Here is a 22,252-nt window from a genome sequence, read left to right as displayed (position 1 = left end):
AGAAAAAACCATATTCTGAATCAAATGTACCAAACTATTTAATAAACAACCGGTATATTTTCAGGAAAATATGCCTCAGCTAGAATAGAAATCTGTCTTGCAGTCTGATCCTGTGTACATTTTCTCAAAACGCTTCAGAGAAGTAAATAAACACTTCCATGAAAGTGTGTATGGGATTGATTCTATTTTTAAGGCAATTGTTTTTGGAGGAGGTAGAACATACACTATATAAGGAGGGAACCAACATGAATGTTAACACCAAAAAGTAATACATGATCAGACAGAGGTATGTGGGTGTGACGACGACTGAAAAAGAAAAGGAATCCGGTTACTTTGGTATGATCTGTTTCACGTGTGTTGCGGCTGAGCAAGCAGCAAAAAAAAAAGCGTCCACCTTGGAACAACAAAAGAAAGACAATGTCTGCCCTCTGAAATACTGCTTATATTCACATTTATGTAAATATGATGTAAATAGGGGTAAATTTAAAAGGAGAGATAACTGTGGCATCCATGCGGCTGCAGTATGCATTTGAAACCCTGAGAAAGAGAAGTGGGTGGGGGAAGAGAAGGGAGAATCCATGCAGCCCTTTTGGGTGGGTGGGTGGAGGGCGGTCCGCAGACCACAGTGACAGTTGCAGGATCAGGTAACACCTGTCCTTGGCTGAAAGAGATGGGGGGGGGTGCTTAGGAGAGGTTTAAGCACTGAAAACCTGTGGGAGGAGCAGCAGCCTTTTGTGAGGAGAGAGCGGCAGAGGCATCCCTCCACTCGCGACTGCAGCGGCAGCCGAGGAATCCCACTGCCGTCCAGTGCCTTCGCTCCATAAGACACACAGACATTTCCCCTTACTTTTTAGGAGGGAAAAAAGTGTGTCTTACGCAGCGAAAAATACGTAATCTGTCAAAATTATTCCTTATTTTTGTCAGTGTGACATAAATGATGCGACGTATCAAATAAGTCTTTTGGCTTACAGTATGGTACAACATAGCTGTTCATTAGTTAGTACTGTTTCAAAACATATCCAAGTGCTGCTGTGTGCTGTGTTCTTATAAATGTACAGTAATAATCTTTAGGCAAGAGAAATAAGGATTAAAAAAACAACTTTAATAGTCCAGTCTTTTAACAAGATTTATGTAAGAAGTAAGGAATATCGCTGGGAATAGGAAATGGTAACTAAGCACAAACAACAAACTGGAAGATGCATAGTAATTTTATTACAATATGTACATTTTCATGGATTCTTTCTCCAATATATAACAAATAATAGAACCAAAAAATTCTAGAGTTGGAAGGGACTCTGAGGATCATCTAGTCCAACCCCCTGCAATGCAGGAACATACAAGTTACTTCAGGGATTTTCAGCCTTTTTGAATCCATGGCTCCCTTGAGTCCACAGCTCCCTTGACATTCTTTCTGCGACTCCCCTGCGTGATACAGGGGAATCTCCACTTAAATGGGAGTTCCTTTCCGGGCCACTGCACACGTCACTGGGACACCTTCCTTCCTTGGTTTTGAAGGTTGCTGAGCATGCTGCCTCAGACAGCGGAAGTGTGAGTCAAAACCATTGTGGTTAGTAGCCATTGCTAGCTTTATCTTCCATGAATTTGTCTAAATCTCTTTTAAAGTCCTTCAGGTTGTAGCCATCACTACATTAAAGCAAATTCCACAACTATGCCCTATATGAAGACTGACTCTTTAGCTTTATCGTATTAAAAAGAGGAAGAAAAAGCACTTTGTTGCCACTTTCTCCTTACCATGCATCTTTCTATCATAACAGCACCTTTGCTACTTTTTTGTGCCAGAGAAACTTACTCTGACTGAAAGGGGTTATTTCAGCAGTTTGGCTCAAAAAAGATCTGCTAATTACATAGTGTCTGGTAAGCCCCATTTAAAACGGTACATTTTAGGTATTTGTATTGTATGCATTTTAGAACAGGCATACACATTTTTGGAGCAAAACTCCTGTTTACAGTATTTTGTATGAAGCTCCTTAAGTTGAACTCTTTCTTTGAAACAACTGCTTAGTATTGGAGGAAGTTATATTGGTTCTTTTAGAACTGGTGCTCTCATTAAGTTTTCCATGATGCTTCCTTGTATCATTTAATAGGTTTACTTGTATCATTGAAAGCCAGAACTCAAGCTGGATTTGATACAAGGTCACATATGGAATTTTCTTTTGCTTTCATGGGAACATTATTTGAGCCTACACTCACCAAAAATGCAGTCAGGAGGTGGACAGAAGAGAGGAAAGGGAATATTTAGTGTTTCTGATATGAAAACCATATTTTTAAGTTCTTCCACCTCACTGGCTCATTTTCAGCAGCCATTTCATATATATAGGGATATGTAATAATAATGATAATATCAATCAGTCGATTTTATTTCAGCTTTAAGCTTATAGAAAAAACAAAGGCAAATACAAGGGAAATACACATACACTGTTTGATTTAAAATTGGTAAAAATAAAAGACTTATTAAGCATGTAAAATTAGATAAATGTTAAATAATGATAATATAACAAAGGCTATCATGTCCTTGCCCGCTTCTGAACAGTTATTGCCTGTTATTGTTAGTGCTTTCCCCCACTAAAGTTACTCTCATTTTCCTACTCATATTGAAATACTGCCCCTCAATGAAGTGAAACTTAGATTCACAAAATGTTTAGGGATATGCTCACCCCTGCGTCCCCCCCAGAAAAAAAACACACTGGTTATTGCACCCTAATACATCTCTGTATCTGCTCTTAGCTTTTCTAGCTTGGCCACATTCAGCCATCCGAAGCCTGTCTGCTGCCTCAGACCTTCTTCCCTCTTACTGCTCTTTGTGTCTGGAACTTCCTCCCAGATCACCTGCATGATGTCATTACTCTCCAACACCCACATTTCCCATGAAGCCTTTGGGACAGTTATCTAGCTTCATACCCTACTGTAACTAAGCCTAAGAATGCATTGTGTTCTGCCTATCCCCTGCCTGTCCCCTTTAAAATGCCCAAGTTCTGTAGTCCTTCATCTTGACCCTCCTCCTGTACCCAGGCTGACAAAAGATTGCCGCCTGGCAATGAGGTTGGACAACTTCAACAGTAGTGGACACAATGACTCCCCATCTCCTAACTTCCCACAAGTGTTACGCCCTTCACTTCCCTGAAGTACTTGCCCATCCTGCATCCTGTGATTGGGCCTAGCAACCTTTCACTCAAAAGCACATGGGCCCCATAGACCAGATATATCAATGTGGTTCCTTTGTTCCTCTTCCTACAACCAGCTCTAGACAGAAGTTTCCAGGCCAAGAGACTTGGAATTTGGTTGGCAGTCCCTCTTCTCCTGAGTAGGCTATATGTTCATAGGAGCTACCTTACACCATTGGTCTATCTAGCTCGGTATTGTCAACACTTGATTGGCAACAGCTTTTTAGGATTCAGATGGGAAATATTTCCCAGCCCTAATTGGAGATAAGATTGAACCTGGAACTTTCTCCATGCAAAGCAGGTGCTTTATTATTGAGTTACTGCCCTTCCCCATAAGGCAGTGTGAATCCCATACTCCATGCCTCAGGTGGCCAATAGGTGGGTGATAGAAAGCAGGGCCATCTTAGGGTTATTGGGCGCTGTGGTTCAAAGATCCCTCTGGCACCCCCACCCCCCGTTTCAACTTTTTACAGCGCTGCTGGCAGCTTTGCGGTGCTGGAGGAGGCGTTCAGCAGCTGGAGGGCAGCTCCTCTGGCGGGGAAGAGGTCTCCGCCTCTTCCCTGACGCCTGTGCTGCGGTGGCCACAGCAGGCGGACGCTCTAGGTGTAGCGCTGCTTCGGCACAGCAGACAAGGGCAGCAAACTGATGCTTCCGCCTCTTTCCAGGCGCCCTCCAGAACTTGGCGTGAACTTGGAGCCCTGGTGCCCCACGCCACTTGCCTCTATGGGCAAGATGCCCCTGATAGCAAGAGTAGAAAATTGGAATGAGTCGCCTGTTACTAGTTTGGTCTAGCACATGGTGTCACAGTTCCTCACATGCATAATTTAAATAATTTCTTCCCATTTCTTCCCATTTGCCCTGCTTCTATTTTCTTTCCCTTGTGTAGAAACGTAAGATTTTTATACTGCCCTTCAACATCAGGTTTCAGGGTAGTTTTCAAGGAGGTTCATAGGCTTGCCTTCTTAATGTTTGCCAAAGTGTCATATTTATAGTGGTTAATTTGGATTGGATTGTTGTTGTTTAGACATTTAGTCATGTCCGACTCTTCGTGACCCCATGGACCAGAGCACGCCAGGCACTCCTGCCTTCCACTGCCTCCCAGTTTGGTCAAACTCATGTTTGTAGCTTCGAGAACACTGTCCAACCATCTTGTCCTTTGTCGTCCCCTTCTCCTTGTGCCCTCCATCTTTCCCAACATCAGGGTCTTTTCCAGGGAGTCTTCTCTTCTCATGAGGTGGCCAAAGTATTGGAGCCTCAACTTCAGGATCTGTCCTTCCAGTGAGCACTCAGGGCTGATTTCCTTCAGAATGGATCAGTTTGATCTTCTTGCAGTCCATGGGACTCTCAAGAGTCTCCTCCAGCACCCTAATTCAAAAGCATCAATTCAGCATCTTCAGCGATCAGCCTTCTTTATGGTCCAGCTCTCACTTCCAAACATCACTACTGGGAAAACCATAGCTTTAACTACCGTATTTTTAGCTCCATAAGACACCCTTTTTTCCTCCTAAAAGGTAAGGGGAAATGTCTGTACGTCTTATGGAGCGAATGCGTGCTCCCTGGAGCTGAATTGCCTAGGGGCCAAAAGCAGATCATGCTCTTTGTTTTACAAAGAGAGAAGGGGGTGTTGGAAGGAAGCCGCTGAACAGCTGTTCAGCAAGTGATCGGGAGAGAGATAAGGCTCCCTTTCCAGCCCTGCCCCCTTGCCCAGGCCTCCATTGTTGAATGAGAGGGAGGCTGTTTGTTTCCCCAGCGACATGTGACTGGGTGATTAGATTATCTGTCTGGAAACTGTAGAAATGGCTGTAGGACTAGAAGCTGCACCACTTTCAGCTGATCCTCAAAAAAACAGGGCTTTTCTCTTTGCAAAAAAAGCTGCACCACTTTCAGCTGGTCCTTTAAAAAGCAGGGCTTTTCCCTTTGCAAAAGAAGCTGCACCACTTTCAGCTGATCCTCAAAAAAACAGGGCTTTCCCCCTTTCCTCCTCTAAAAACTAGGTGTGTCTTATGTTCAGGTGAGTCTTATGGAGCGAAAAATACGATATGCGGACCTTTGTCGGCAAGGTGATGTCTCTGCTTTTTAAGATTGGATTAGATTAGTGATATAAATAATAAAATGAAATCTACTTTATTTTAGAGTTGCCATTAGTCCAGGAATTCCTGGACATGTCCTCCTTTTTTGTGGGGGGGGGGTCCCCCACATGCCCAACTAGGGGGAATTTTACATTTTAAAGCAAATTTGGATTATTTTTTTAAAAAATGGTGTGTGGGCAGTTCTGGTTTAGGCTCTGGCTCTGGCGTGGGTGGCCCCAAGCTCTAGTTCAGGTTTGGGGCTCTGGTGTGGGTGGCTCTGGCTTGGTGGCGGTGGAGGGGCTATTGGGCGATTGCCCTATAAAAAGCGCAACATTTTGTGTCTGGATTTTTACCTCATGAAATATGGCAACCCTACTTTATTTTCAGAAATATATGCTGTCCGCTATAACAAATATTTGGCAATTCAGAACATTTTAAAGATTCAGGAATAATTCATTTTGTAAGGAATATATTTTCTTTGCCTCATTTTGAAATAAAAATAATACTTTGCAGACTGCATAATGAGGGATACTAGAGTGTGGGAACTAGAATTGTCACACCAACCTGTAGTTCTGAGAATGAATTTTGAAAAGTTATTCTTATGGCCTGTGTGTGAATCTGTGCAAAAAACATTCTGGATTTTATCCAGCTGAGTTCTACTCAGAGTAGACTCACTAAATTAATGGCTACTCATGTTCATTAACTTCAGTGGGTCTACTCTAAGTAGGACTTGCATTGGATGCAACCCACTGGTATTTGATATTGCTATATACTTACAAAAATGAACACTCATGTTCTGTGGCACAAAATTATTAATCAGGCAACATGACATATATTTTCAGGGGACACGGATGGTGTTGGCTTTGTAACTGCAACAGCTGTGACGAAAGTGAGAAATCTCTGGCATTTCACAGAACATCTTGTTAGCAGTGCCTAAGAGCAGTTGGATGTTGTGTCATTGTGGGCAGGGGGTTCTTTGGGAGTGTCAAGAGTTGGAATAGCTTTTCAGTAGGTTAAAGTTAATGTCCAAGAAAAAGACTCAACACATTCAATAGGCTTTTAAACCTTTATGTCTCTCAAGACCATCAACTCTGTTTCAAAAGCTAACAGCTAGTGGGCATCATATTAACACTATGAATACACCCTGCTAAAAATTAGTAATATTTATGGGACAAGTGATAAAAAAAATTACATCTAGCCTGTATATATATATATATTGAAGGGATGGAGGTAGGGGAAACAACTGGACAAATCAGAGAGTGTTTTTCCTGGGTTTTCCTTTCCCCCCTTTTTTCCTTTTGGAGGTCAAATTCCATGTTCAGGAACATACAGTGGTACCTCCGGTTGTGGACGGGATCTATTCCAGAGGTCCGTTCAGATCCCGAGGTTTCCGCAACCTGAGGACGGCTTCTGCGCATGCACGTGCAGTGAAGCCCAGTCAAATACTTCTGGGTTTGCCGCTTTTGCATCCTGAAGTTTATGTAACCAGAAAGTTACATAACCAGAGGTACTACTGTATTAGAAGTTTCGCATAGCAATCAATGGAAATATTGACTTGTTAGGCGAATGTTTGCGTAACTAACGATTTATAGGGAACACATTGTGTTCTGTAAGTGGGACTTTTAATCAATTTGGTTTTCTTCAGGAGCAAAATGTACTCACATCATCCTTGTATTTGTTTTGCCTTTCCAAAATATTGTATGATGGTAAGTGTTGCTTGTGAGCTCACACAACTTTGAGTCCATAGATTTAATTGATAACCAAGTGTACATTTCTTATGTATGCAATTGTGATTTTTTTTTTAAATTCTCTTTTCCTTCCCCAAAGGCAGAGTATGTTCTGATATCAGCCAATATCGAAAATACAGAGGATGATACCTCATTCTCATACTCGGGGTGGAGCCATTTAAATCAGTGGACCTAAGTCCATTAATTTCAATTGATCTATTCTGAGTAATATTGGATAATACCCAGAGTTAATGAAAATACCACAATACCAGTTTTAACCCAAATTTCCCAAAGAAAAAGGTAATATACTGCTCCCAGGAAATGTTTGGGCATTCAGCATCTACAAAGAGGAGTGTTTACTGGTTGACCAAGCCTCCCTCAATGTCCTTTAATACAAACATGAAGGCTGAAGAGCTTGCTCAGCCAGTATTAAGGGTTGAATTGGAACATAAAGAAGCAGGTGTCCTCTAACTTGGTATATGGTACACTTCACAAATAATCGTTGTGTACCCTCAATAATGATCTTGTGCTCCTCATTGGTGGCCTCTCTTAAATCAGTTTCTCATAAAATGTATTTTTCTTGCAGCAGTTCTCCATCCTTTTGTGTCACCAGTGGTGGCTGAGCTGAAATTTCCTGCATCCTAAAGAAGAGTATGTATAAAAGGAATGGCCTCATGGCCAACGTGACAGTGACCTCCGCCACACCAGAGGTACCCATTTGGTATTCTGTTGCCATTTGTATGTTTTAATTTCATTGTTGCTTATTTTGACATCTCTCTAAGACTTTCTGCCATTAATTTGTCTTCCCTAGTATCATACTTGTATGTATTTTACAGATTATGTAAATTGAACAGCTGCAGCCAACGTGGCTAATGGGCAGGGGTGATGGGACCTGTAGATTAAGGAGAGGCCAAATGGGGGAAGAAACTGAGCTCTCAACTCAGGGATGGGGAAGACATTGGATTCAGTTCTCTTTTAAAGACAAACCTACCTAATTTGCCCTTTCTGAAACAATATATAAACTGAAACACAGCCATCCTTCAAAATCCACACTTCTCTGAAATTTGCAGTGCCGTTCTTCAGCCAAGTAATTTGTACAAAAATGTGTATACTTGGGTAAAGTATGCATTAAAATGCTTATATTTGTAAAATTATTATTTATTAAATTTATGTACTGTCCTTCATCCAAAGATCACAGTTTAGTTTACAACATAAAAACACAAAATACATAACATGATAGCAAAACAAACAAACAAACAAAAACAACAGCAACCCTATTCACTCATTCCTACCAGCCGCTCATCACTCATGAAAGTACCCAGTTTATCCTCTTACTGGAGGTTTAATCAGAAAGTGGACCCATGTCTTTGTTGCTTCCCAAAAGGGAAGATCCCATTTGTATGTCAACTGCTGTTACAACAGTTCCCCAAATACTCTTGCCCCTGGAACCAGCTACTTCTGTAGTCTAGTGATGCTGTTCTTCAAGGGCAAGGCTTCAAGATACATAGTGAAGATGATTGGTGAGCCTTAGCACCCAACTTGCACTCTGTTTCCTGATCCAACAATGTCTAATAAGCTCTGATGTCTAGGAGCTCTGATACACGTGAGATATGGCACTTTCCCAGCCTGGTTCATTTCAATAGATACAGCAGGTCCACACCTGTGCTCCATTTTGTATGTGAATCTGCTTTGTTTATTGAATGGGAAAAGGCAGTCTGCATGCATAGTGTGGAAATGCCTTCTGTCTCCATGTTAATGTCTTTCCATGTGATCCCATACTTGGAAGGGGTTCCATACACAGAAAGAAGGGAACAGTGGTAAATGAGTATGTGAAATGTCTGTAGAACTGAAACAGTCACGTATTAGCAGCCACGAGCTCTTTCCTCCTGAGATTCTAAAGTGTTATGAATCAGAAAGACCCTGTTTTGGGGATATTGCAGAGGTAAATTTAACTCTATTGTGCATTCAACTCCATGTCTTTTTGCATGTTTTTCCTGAGATCTCCAAGCCTTGGAAGGATGGAAATAATAATACAAGATTATGACAAAATGCATTTTGTTGAGTTCTCTGTCGAAAAGCTGTACAGAGTTAGTGGAATTTACAGTGGATTTAAACCAGCAATTTACATGAAAAAATAGACAACAGAACTGTGCAGTTCATTTCAATAATTTAGTATTATTCATGCTGAAAAATAAAGACACTCAGTTGAAAATATTTGAAATGTATGAGAAATGAAGACTGGCATCTTGTGGTTAGGATTTATACCATGTCCCAAAATTGTAAGAACCTAACTACTAGCTGGGTTTTCTACTTTTTGAGTGGTAGGTGAGAGTGCATCTTACATTATATTGAGAAGTTACAGTAAATCTGTAATGTCCATTAGAAACTCTTGAAATTTGAAAAGGTTCCTTTGTTTTTTGTGATTAAGGGTCTAAGTTCATATTTGACAGATCTAATATATAATTCTGATTTTGCCACAGTCTTCCTGCATGGTTTTGAATAGCTTACTGGTGAACAGTTATATTTCTGGGAATCTGAAGGGAAACCTCAGACTAAATAGAGTGTTTTCTGTTTCATGTAACAGAGAATGATCTGTATGAATTCCCGTATTTATTAAAAACAGTAGCCTCCTTCCATTTGATTTAGTTTTCACAACTGTTTACTATGTCATCATAAGCATGTTTACTCAGAAGTAGTTTCTGAGTTCAATGGGACTTACAGCTTAGTATATTTGCTTAGGATTTTCTAAAGTGTGTCCAGTAACCAAAATACTTTGGTCATATACCCCAATATCTAGTTCTATCCATGCTTAGATTATGTCACAAATATTTGCAGATATAGGTGTATGCCCAATTAGTCACTTCCTCTTCTTGCTGCCATTACTGCCTGCCTGCTCATGTACTGCCACAGCATTTGGGAATTTCTAGTTTTGAAAAAACAAAAGTCAGGGGGAACAGGATAGGGGCATAGAAGATTTTGCATGGTGTGAAAAAAGTGAAGACGAAGACATTTTTTTCTCCCTCTCTCATAATACTAGAACCTGGGGCCATCCAATGAAGCTGGATGCTAGAAGATCCAGGACAGATAAAAGAATGTACTTCTTTACAAAGTGAAATTATGGTATTCACTCCCCCAAGATATAATGGTGGCTTTCAAAGAGGATTTGACAAAGTCATTGAGGATATGGCTATCAGTGACTATCAGTCATGTTCTACCTCCACTTTTGAAGTCAGAAATTCATTTTCTGTGAAGAGTGCTATTGCACTCAAGTCCTGTTTGTGGCCTCTCCTTAGGCATCTGATTGGCTACTGTAAGAATAGGTTGCTGGATTAGATGGGCCTTTGATCTGATCCAGAAGAACTCTTGTGTTAATCTCCTCATGGTTAATGGCAGGCTGCTTAGCCCAACCCTTTAAATCTTTAAGTCAGTGGTTCCCAAACTTTTTGAGTTGCAGAGCACTTTTCAGAAGAGAAATTTGCCATGGAGCACTTTCGTTGTCCTTATGCCAAAGGCACATATGTGCATTTTTGGCTGTTTTTACATTATTTTATTTCCAATTTCTTCACGGAGCACCAAGTGCTTTGTGGAGCACTGTTTGGGTACCACTGCTTTAAGTTTCTTGAGGACAGGAAGCAACCAGGTGTAGGGGACTCCCTGGTTCTGAATGGGGTAGTAACTGTGCCCCTAAAGGATCAGATCCATAGCCTGGGGGTCATTTTGGACTCACAGCTGTGCAGTTTAATTCTGTGTCCAGGGCAGCTGTTATCAACTGAGACTCTACCTGCCTGCACACTGTCTTGCCAGAGTGGAACATGCTCTACTTTGACTACTGCAATGCACTGTACATGGGGCTACCATTGAAAGTGACTTGGAAACTACAACTAATCCAGAATGTTGCTGCTATACTGGTGACTGGGAGCAGCTGCTGGGACCAAATAACACTGGTCCTAAAGGATCTATATTGGTTTCAGTACATTTCTGAGCACAATTCAAAGTGTTGGTGCTGATGTTTAAAGATCCCTAAATGGCTTCAGCCCTGTACACCTGAAGGAGTGTGTCCACCCCCATCATTCAGTCCAGACAATGAGGTCCACCTCCAAGGGTTTTCTGGTCATTCCCTCACTGTGAGAAGTGAAGTTACAGGAAACCAGGCAGAGGGCCTTCTTGGTAGTGGCACCCACCTTTTGGAACACCCTCCCATCAGATGTCAAACAGATACACAACTGCACAACTTTCCGAAGACATCTGAAAGTAGATGTATTGAGAAGTTTTAATGTTTGACATTTAGCTGCATTTTTGTTTTGTTAGAAGCTGCCAGAGTGGCTGGGGCAACATTATTATTATTATTATTATTATTATTCATAATAATAATTTCCTAGAGAGTTCTAAAAGCAGCCCAGCACCTTCATGACTATTCACTTTTTCTAGCCTTAAAGAGAAATTGGTATGAAGTAATACTGGGCTATCTCTGTCACTTTCCTAGTTTCAGAAAGCAAGGATCAATAGTGTTACAGTGGTACCTTGGTTCTCGAATGGCTTAGTTGTTGAACAAATTGGCTCCCGATCACTGCAAACCCAGAAGTAAGTGTTCCGGTTTGCAAACTTTTTCGGAAGCCGAATGTCCCATGTGGCTTCTGCTTGAGTGCAGGAAGCTCCTGCAGCCAATTGGAAGCCGCACCTTGGTTTTCAAACCGTTTTGGGAGTCGAATGGACTCCCGGAACGGATTTAGTTCGAGAACCAAGGTATCACTGTATTTTGTTCTTAGCTTGGAAAGGAATACAGTGATTAGTAAGAGCAGGCAGAAGTTGTTAATATTCGGTTCACCAATTCAAAGCTTTTGAAACGTCTTAAGAATAGAGGCTTTAAAAGCTCCATTGCTGTGGAAAACCCTACTGGCATATATACCGAACTTTATATTGGAAGCTCTTTCTAAACTTATAGCTGCACATCTCTTCTCTTGCATTAGCCAGTATGAGCACCAACGTGAATAGCTTTTGTTTTAAAAGCAGAGGGGAGAAGTGGATAGAAACCAGAATTAGTAAAAAGTAAACTTTTTACTGTAAAAAGTAAAGTGGCATAAGGCTCAGCTTCGCTTTTTTCTTTGTGAACGCAATCATTAATTACCTGTCTGGCAATTTTCTGGTTTCATGTAAATCTATTCCTCCCATCCCTTTCCATAGGGCAGCAGCAGTTCTGACTCTCTGGAAGGACGGAGTTCAGATTATGCCCATAAAAGCTATGATGCAGTTGTGTTTGACGTATTGAAAGTAACTCCAGAGGAGTTTGCAGTAAGTAAAATGACTGATTTCATATTTGTAGAAAAAGTATTGACATGATCATAAGAATATGTTCTCATTCAAATTTCTGAAGTACCGGTAAATTAGTGTTCACCAAGCTATCTTGGGGGTTTACTTGGTTTACATATAAAGTTTTTAATTCTTAGGCTCAGTTGCAGCACAACTATCACTTTTTTCAGTGAAGCTTCTCCTAAGCTGTAGCCACAGTACCATGTTCACTTTTATAGAAAACTTTTTGCAAAATGTGAATGCAGAAGTGGAAACATGGTGCTCAGGTATTTGGGGCTGCTGGAGAGGCTTCAGCAGCATGTCCGCCCACCATTGACTACATTTTCTCCCTTCCTCCAGGCATTGGAGCAGTTTAGGTAAAAAGGATCTTTCCTGCCTTTTTTTTTAATATTCAGCTACAGGTAGGTAGCTGTGTTGGTCTGCCATAGTCGAAACAAAATAAAAATAAAAATATTCCTTCCAGTAGCACCTTAGAGACCAACTAAGTTTGTTCTTGGTATAAGCTTTCGTGTGCATGCACACTTCTTCAGAAGTGTTGTATCTGAAAAAGTGTGCATGCACACGAAAGCTCATACCAAGAACAAACTTAGTTGGTCTCTAAGGTGCTACTGGAAGGAATTTTTTCTTCTTCGAGCTTTTCTGAAGACTATGCACACATGATCCAGGGCCTGAGTGTTGTCAGAATTTTCTGTCTTGGGCAAAAGTATCTCGGACTAGCACAGAATCAAGTATTTCAAAAATTTGTAATTGTTCTTTCTCTAACTTTTGTTACAGAGTCAGATTACATTGATGGATATGCCTGTGTTTAAAGCTATTCAGCCAGAGGTATGTGCCCTGATATTAACTTTTAATAAATGTTGGAAGTCAACAGTGACCATTTGGATAACTTTATATGTATTTCAAGGGAAAAGAACTGTTATTAACGCAAAACCCAAACTGTACCTAGCGCTGCACAGTGAAGTACCTATATAAAGGCTGTAAGTGCAAAGTGACCATTTAACCTGCATCAGGAAATGCAAATGTTTCTGAGAAGCTGGGCCCCCTCTGAGATTTTTCATGTGCCTCTTGTGCTGAAAGTTCCCCCACTCCTACTATAAATGCTATAAATCAATCAATCATATACACCTCCCCCAAGGGCAAAGAGAAGAGCTGCAAGAGAAGCCCAATCATTTAAAATTCCCAACAGGATGAGAACTCAGCTTCTCTCCCTACTATCTCTTTCCATAGAAGAAAACATGACAGGCAGAGGAAGCAGGATGGGGCCCAGCATATTTTTTTCTCTGGCTTGTTGGAGAATATGAACAAGCAGCAGTATGTAAATGGAAGCCATAGCAGATTTCAGGGACACTCCTTGTGCCGCTCAGTCATTTGCTCAATTTTGTACCACTGTGTTTACTGCTGCTGCTGAGGAATAATAATTATTTTATTTTATTTTATTTTATTTTATTTTATTTTATTTTATTTTATTTTATTTTATTTTATTTTATTTTATTTTATTTTATTTTATTTTATTTTATTTTATTTTATTTTATTATTTTATTTTATTATTTTATTTTATTTTATTTTATTTTATTTTATTTTATTTTATTTTATTTTATTTTATTTTATTTATTTATTTTATTTTATTTTATTTTATTTTATTTTATTTTATTTTATTTTATTTTATTTTATTTTATTTTATTTTATTTTATTTTATTTTATTTTATTTTATTTTATTTTATTTTATTTTATTTTATTTTATTTTATTTTATTTTATTTTATTTTATTTTATTTTATTTTATTTTATTTATACATACCCCACCCATCTGGCTGGGTTTCCCCAGCCACTCTGGGCGGCTTCCAACAGAATATTAAAATACAGTAGTCTATTAAACATTAAAAGCTTCCCTAAACAGGGCTGCCTTCAGATGTCTTCTAAAAGTCTGGTAGTTGTTTTTCTCTTTGACATCTGGTGGGAGGGCATTCCACAGGCCGGGTGCCACTACTGAGAAGGCCCTCTGCCTGGTTCCCTGTATCTTGGCTTCTCACAGTGTGGGAACCGCCAGAAGGCCCTCAGCACTGGATCTCAGTGTGCGGGCTGAACGAGGAAAATAAAACCGAGGAAAGGAGCACTATTAAAAAATTAATAAAAAACAAATGTAGATAAACAGGGTTAATTGGAAGTCCTTTTTGAAATATTGTATAACCATATCAGTTTTTCTCCATGTATTTCTTTTTAAAAAATCTATGGTCCAATGGAGACAATTATCACCTACCCACCCGCCAATGCCCACTGGAACCCAAACAATGTGATCATGCAATGTCAATTCCTGAAACGTTCTTCTGGCTCCATTTAGAAAGTGTGCAGCAGAAGCTGCATGTCTTAGCCACTCAGAGAAGCTTTTACATTTAATGATGTTTTTGTTGTTGCTGTTGAAAAAAGAAATAGATAAAAAGGCCATTGGCCACCTTTTATTATTGTAAACTAAGTAGTACCTCCATCACCCTTCACTTCCTCCAAAACCTGCCAGATGTTCTGCTGCAGGAGTGTTCAGATCAGCCCTAGTCAGATTGATTGTGGTCAGCTTAAAGACAGGCAGGGCATTGGCAGGTCTTATTCAGGTTCGTATGTTGATGTTGACTGACAGCAGTAGATGGAAATGTGGTTTGAGACAAACACTTTAAAATTGCTTGAATTTTCTATTTTAGAAGTTAGAATAGGCCTTCTAGGAAGCAGTGTAGACGCTGAGTTAAAGCTTGGCAGAAGGCTAGGAAAACTTAGAAGTCTTGCAAGTGTTGTAATACATAGCTGTCTTGTTCCCTGATGAATATAAGAAGTGACTAATTTTATCAGGAGATGTCTGGTGAATGCAGTCAGAGCTCTGACATATATAATTGCTTCCATCTGTACTTGAGCATACAGCATGTGTTCTAAGACCAATTAGATCTCAGCTGCTGATATTGCTAACAGTGGCTTTTCCAGCTGTCTCTTTTAATTCTATGTAGTCAAATTAAAATCTGTTACCTTCTGGCATGTGTTATCCTTTGATGTGGCATCTTACTGATAGAATGATAATGGCACCTACAATGTATTTCTATCAACATCAGGTGAAAAGCTTTATATTCTGCCAGGCTATAGGGCTTCTGAGAATTTCTGCAATTCTGGCATTCTGAAGCCATGAGAAAGTTATGGTACTGGTTGATATTGGTTTTAACACTGCTGCTGCTTGGTTTTATGCTGGATTTGTATTTGTATTTTTTTGATAGTGCATTTTTTTACATGTTTATGTCCATCTACAGACTGCTGGTAATGGGAGTGGGAGTGGAGCTCAGAAGTATAATAAATTAATAATATGTACAATATTTCATGGCCCTAGGCAATTTTATTTCTAAAGAAGTTTGTGGCCATTTTCTTACTGATTCTGCATCTTGGACTCCTCAAAGACCCCACAGAATTCTTCCTGCAGCAGGAGCTCCTGGAAGAAATTATGCATGGCATGAATAGATAAAAGTTTTTCCACTCTCTCATCACACTAGAACTTGTGGACATCCAGTGAAGCTGCATGTTATAAGATTCAGGACACGTTAAAGAAGTACTTCTTTACATAGCACATAGTGTTACCGGTATGTAGCCCATAACTATGGCACTTGCATGTCTTTAAATGATGATTAGACAAATTCATGGAGGGGAGGGCTATCTGGGGCTACTAGCTGTGCTCTGTGTCCACAGTTGGAGGCAGCAATGCTTCTGAATACCAGTTACTAGAAACCACAGGACGGGACAGTGCTCTCATGCTCCAGTCCTGCTTGCAGGTTTCCCACAGACATCTGGTTGGCGGCCGTGATAACATGGTGCTGGACTTGGTGGGCCATTGTCCTGATCCAGCAGGCTCTTATGTTCTTTTCAGGAAGTTATGTGCTTTAAATGTATTGCAGCCTGAGATACAGAATATTTAAGTGGAGAAGGGCATGAACTTTGATTCTGAGAGCTTGCAACTCAGAACCAGCAACATATTTTCCACCCAAAGACTTGTTATAACAAATTGCAAAGGCAGCCTATTATTTGGCTTTAGCAAAAGGAATAGTAATGTTGTCATTTGTTGGTCGAGAGCCATCTGCTGCTTTTCCGCGCTGTGTTTATGCCATGAAGTTTAAGGATAACTAAAAAATCATCAGTCCTCAGCGTGCTGCTTGACCTTTTCTGATGTCAGTTTTTATCCAGTCCTGAATGTAAGGCATTCCAGAGCACAGAGAGAGGTGTTGGATGTTTTACGAATATTAACAAGTGCCGTATGTTTGCAGATATTAAGTCATTTTTCCTTGAAAAATAAAGAATATTTTAAAATAAGAAAGCGATCTAGGGCAAATTGTCAAAGTTGCAGTCCCTTGGGCTGTCCACACACAGCACACTATGTATTGCAGCCCATCAACTGCTTAATAAAGCCCCTGAATTTTAGCAGTCTGTTAGCATATATGATCACATCACAATTTATTCTGAAGAGGATTGATACACTACAACCTTAACAGTACTTGTATCAGGTTGCTCTGATCAGCTTAAATAGTAAACAGTTTTTGTTCATCTTGTTCATCTGTGAAGATCCCTAATTCCTGTCTGTTACTGTTTTCTCCCCATATCATTATAGTATCTTCTTCTGGTTTTCTTCATTTGTGCAGATGCAGCCTAACTCGTAAGAAGCAAGAACTCAGGAAGTGGTTTTTGCAGCACAGTGTTGATTTTGGGGCAACATAAATATTTATACTAATCATTCTTTTTTTTTGAGTAACTGGAGTGATTTATGAGATAATTTTCATATCCTTAAGTAACAAGGGAAGCCTTGTAAGTCATTATTTGATCATTGTTCACACAGCTGTTATATTCCCAAAATTTGTAAAACGTGTCACACACACACCGAATTATTTTGTGCATTTAGTAGCAGACTGTGGAAACTACCATAAATAGCAAGATTTATTGCACTTGCATGATAATATGATTGATTACAGCTTTACAATAGACCTTAGGGGCTAGTTGCCTGCTATCCATTGCCCACTTCCCTGTCTGGATTCTTTCTCCCACCCCCCCACCCCCCAAATATCTAACGAGATGAAAAATGTACCCAGTTATAGTTGTGTTAGCGGTACACAACTATATGTAGGAGCTAAAGCAAACAATAATGTCTCTCAGGGGCTCACCATTTTTTGGTTTGTGACAGAGTGTTCTGTGTATCCTCCTAATATGACCTGCTTGTATAATGGCGTCATGAAGTATTTCATTTATTCAGGACATGACAACCTTATGTAGGTTGGTGTCTCCAAAAATTTTCAGAGCCCCTTGAAGGCATAGATTCTGGCAGCGATCCCAATCCTGTGCATTCTCAAGCTACAGCTTGATGTCAGATTGAAGGTTTTTTTAAATATTCTAAAACTTGATTCTGTTCTTTGTGCTGGGTTCCATTGCTTCATTAGCTGTTGCGGAAGCATCTGAAACTGGGTGGGTTTTAAAATATCTTCTCTCAGCAGTTTCAGTGCTTACCCCAGTACTCAGTTCTTTTTTAATTAGGTCAACTAAATTGCCATGTCAAATGGAACTTCTGGTCTCTCTGGGGTGTTTTTCCCTCCCACTATCTTGAGCCCTGGTGGCCATTTTGGAAATGACTGTGGCATGGGCTTGTGAGTCTCTGATGATCTGAGATGGAGGTGACAACTAGTCATCCAGAATACTACTTTGTGATCCTCTGATATTGGAGCTCAGCGCCTGCTTGTGGCTGTTAGGAGTTTGAGCAAGACTTTGTTTTGGAGCAACAGATCAAAATGCCATCTTGCCTTAGTGATGTCTCGACCCCCAAAATATAATTTCATTTTCAACACGATGCCTGGAGTGATTCTGGATGGAACATTTTACAGGAAAATTTTGAACTCCCTACAAATTGGGTTATGTATGTAATGGGACAGCTGGTTTTCACATATAGAATGTGTGGTGCTGGCTGACACCCCCCCCCAAAAAAACTCTGCCTCTCTTTTTAAAAAAGTAGATAACTCAGAAATGTGTTGGTGCATTTACAAAATAGTTTGAGCATTTTCCCTTCTGAATAGAAAAGGGACAACACTGATAGATTTACTTTTTAAAAAATATATGGCAAGACACTGCAGAAACAAATGCTTCTGTAAATCCAGCTTTTGAAATTAACTTTTCAATAAGAAAAACACCCCAAGTTTCATTTCTGGGTAGACTTTAAAACACCTGTGATTTTCACATCCTAAAAGAAATAGTAACCAAAATGTTAGGTTAGCTGGAACAAATTTAAGAGTTTATTTGCTAATAGACTGATTTGAAACTAAACATGTAATGCAATCCTATGCATGTTTATTCAGAAGGAAGACTTACTGTTCATTAGGACTTCAAGTGTGTTTAGGATTGCAGCCACTATGAAAATTTGTTTATTCCAGTTATTTATTAGTTGCTTTTCAGAGCCAAGCCTTCACAAAGCAACATAGAGAAATAAGAAGCGAAAGAAAGAACCTTTGGCATAGTATGAAGCGATGGTGTAAATATAGACAAATAAATGATTGAAATGTGAAATTAGATCATTAAAATTCTCTCAAGGAAAGGCAATACTAAAAAGATCAGTTTTGTTATTCAAGAAGGCCTTAACATTTGTTTGGCTCCCCCCCCCCTTTTCTTTTTAGCATAAGAGAGTTTCACAACTGCAGCAACTGTACCAAATTCACTGGTGAGCACACAAACAGGACCTCAGATGTGGATCCTGAATCACAGGCAGGGCCATGTGGGTGTAGTTGGTCCATAAGGTAAACTAGTTCTAAACTGCCAGCACTTTGAATTGGGCCCAGAAATGCCCTGGGAGCTAGTGCAGCTGGTGCAAAAGTAGTGTCACACCCCACCAAACCTGAGCAGCCCCCATGTTAAAGTGCACTGCATTAGTTTAGTTACAATATAATTAAAGCATGGACGCAGGTGGCACTGTGGGTTAAACCACAGAGCCTAGGGCTTGCTGATCAGAAGGTCGGCGTTTTGAATCCCCGCAACGGGGTGAGCTCCCGTTGCTCGGTCCCACCTCCTGCCCACCTACCAGTTTGAAAGCACATCAGAGTGCAAGTAGATAAATAGGTACTGCTCCAGCGGGAAGGTAAATGGCATTTCTGTGCGCTGCTCTGATTCACCAGAAGCGGCTTAGTCATGCTGGCCACATGATCCGGAAGCTGTACGCCGGCTCCCTTGGCCAGTAACGCGAAATAAGCGCCGCAACCCCAGAGTCGGCCACGACTGGACCTGAAAGTCAGGAGTCCCTTTACCTTTACTAAAGCAGGAGTAACTAGGACCGGTTTCTGATGTTCCAGATAGGCCTGCACCTAGCATAGCAGCCTGAGCTGATACAATGCATTTGCAAACTGCGCCTTTGGTCCTTCAGCAGAAATCCAAATATATGCATTAAGCATTAGGGAAGAGAAAACCATCTAAATAGAAGTTTGATGGTTTTCTCTTCCCTAATGCTTAATGCATATATTTTGTCAATAGTTGCCTCAAAGCCCCTCATAAGGCCAGAACAGACATAATGAGGCTAATCAAAGAGGAGACAATAGATGTACATTTCCCTGTTTATCTGTTTGTTTTGTAACACAAAAACTTTTTTTAAAAAAACTTTAATAAAAACTAATTTATAAACCTGTGATTCAGAGACCAGCAGAAGGCCCTTACTGCAGTTAATGGACACATTGGTACTGACGTTAACAATGGTGAAAGTTAACAATGCATCCTGCTTAACCATGGTTTAAAGCTGGTTAAATTGAGAACCTAATTTAGCCTTTACCCCAGTTAATATTTTTGCTGGCATGTCATTTGATGTCAGGACATAATTAATTTACTCTGGGAAGGCAGCAATCCCAAGAGCCAAATTTAATTACAGCCCTGCTGTGGTGCCTGCTAGTGATGTGAAACATGTATTTCACCGAACTGGAGTACAAAGCAAAGAGGAGAAACAGACACATTTCTACCCTGAGAGCAAATAGAACCCACCATTGTCCAGTCCTGTCCTCAGATGTATAACTGTACACATTTGTGTGTTTGTGTTCAATGCCATTTATTTATTTATTTATTTATTTATTTATTTATTTATTTAGTAAGTAAGTAAGTATGCCACATTTAGTGTAGAGCAGGTTAAGTGTCAAAATACTGTTGAGTGGAGAAATGTTTTTATGCCTACAACAATTGACTCTCTTAAGTATAAAGTTCTATTGCGATCATCAGGGCTGTCTTACCCATAGGCGCTGGGGTGCAGGCCACCCGGGCTCTCAGGGGCGCCAGGCCGAGAGTCCAGGGCCCAAAAGTTGAGTCTGGGGAAGAGCCCGCCCATCGGTCGGAGTGCTGCGACGGGCTCTTCTGCTACAGGTGGCTCTGCGCTGCGAGTTTGGGGACGACTGAGCCAGTGAGACGCTGAGCTGGCCGGCTGGCTCCACCCTGGGACTGGGCAACGGGGGGGGGGGCCGGGCAAATCTTTGCACCCCGGCACCGCATATGCTTAAGACAGCCCTTGTTATCATTGACCAGTATCAGGATATAATTACCAACTACAAAGTTTGAACAAAGTAAAATTAAAATAAATAAAATTACATATAATAAAAAGCAGCTGTAGTTGATCATTTATCCAACAGAAGATACTACTCCTGAGTGCTTGTCATTATATGTCACACTTTCATTGCTTCTCTACAGATTTTGGCCACCTTATATTTTATGCCAGAATTATTATCTAAGATAAGCAGAGTAGCAAGAAACTGTTCAGAACTCCCAATATATTTCTGGAATATAGGCAAAATGAGGTCGGAGCATAGATCTCTGTAAAACGAGCATTGGAGAAGCATTTATTCTATAGTTTCAGTTTGGACAGAGTCTCAGGGACAACATCTATACAGATACGGGATTTTTCTATAGTGACCTTTAAGAACAGTAGTGGAGAGAGCATGGCATAGGTGAATGGCCTGTGATATTTAGGCAGATCCAGATTGCTTAGATACTCCATAGGCATTGAGAGATACCTGCTGTAATCACTGTCAATAAATAGGGGGGCCTGTCCAGATCTCTTTGGCATTCTGTGTCTGTGATACACTGTTTGATAGCTGGTTTAGCCTGCTCAAAGCCCATTCTGAGCATTTGATCAAGGGAAAAGCCCAGAGCTAGAATTTGGGTCATAAAAGCCTGATACCATGCAGATTGGAAGTCATCCTTCAGAACAAGGGGAGTAAGCCTAGTAGGAAAAATGATAATCTTAGCCATACTCTGGCCTACATGCTCAAGAGACCTGCCTCCAGCCTAAAGATGGCATTGGTGACACATTTAGGGACCTGGAAGATTGATCTTAGAAATTTAGATTGGATGCACTCCAACAATGAATTAACTCTTTATTCTCTGGTCATAATAACAGCTTGGATATACAGTGGTACCTTGGCTTCCGAAAAATGTTCACAAACCAGAACACTTACTTCCGGTTTTGCGGCGTTCAGGAGCTGATTTGTTTGGCAACTAAGCCATTCGAGAACCAAGGTACCACTGTATGATATGCCCTGTCACCCTGTTAGGATCTTGATAATCAATTGGGGTTGTCTAGTCCCTCTTTCCCCCCTGTATACACTCCACATTCTTCCCAAATCTGCTCCGGAAGCTTGGGGGAAATCCCAGAGCAAATTTGAGGAGTCTGCGGGAGAGTAGAAAAGGGAAATTCCATTGCACTTGTAATTTTCTTCACATCATGATTTAGGCCTGGGTGATGTATCACCCAGGACTGATATGAGGGCAGAGCGTGATGGCAGCTTCACACAGCAGTATATTGCAGGTGGAAAATCAACCCTGCTCCTGAGTCCCTCTGCCACCAGCGCCGCTTTCAATATTGGGCCACTGGTAGCAGAGGGACTCAGGAGCAGCAGCAGTTTCACCCAAGATATACTGCCAGGTGAAGCCGCCAAAACGCTCTGCCCCTCATAT

At 40.6% G+C, this 22,252-nt stretch overlaps 1 protein-coding gene across 8 annotated transcripts in view; it reads left to right on the top strand.

The window, feature by feature from the left end:
- RALGPS1 (Ral GEF with PH domain and SH3 binding motif 1) overlaps positions 1 to 22,252 on the top strand; it is a 208,677-nt gene that overhangs the window by 31,691 nt on the left and 154,734 nt on the right. For 7 of the 8 annotated variants that reach the window (XR_004425850.1, XM_033138381.1, XM_033138380.1 and 4 more), the window contains exons 3-5: positions 7,565 to 7,688; positions 12,160 to 12,267; positions 13,060 to 13,110. Coding sequence is in view for 7 of the 8 variants with exons in the window: in XM_033138381.1 (XP_032994272.1) it covers positions 7,632 to 7,688; positions 12,160 to 12,267; positions 13,060 to 13,110 (216 nt within the window). In the remaining variant the exon portion in view is untranslated. The remainder of the gene's footprint in view (positions 1 to 7,564; positions 7,689 to 12,159; positions 12,268 to 13,059; positions 13,111 to 22,252) is intronic. The other variant, XM_033138378.1, reaches the window with a different exon arrangement.

This window comes from Lacerta agilis, chromosome Z (assembly GCF_009819535.1).
Source record: "Lacerta agilis isolate rLacAgi1 chromosome Z, rLacAgi1.pri, whole genome shotgun sequence".
Lineage (NCBI taxonomy): Eukaryota > Metazoa > Chordata > Lepidosauria > Squamata > Lacertidae > Lacerta > Lacerta agilis.
This window is presented reverse-complemented; position numbering and strand designations above follow the sequence as displayed.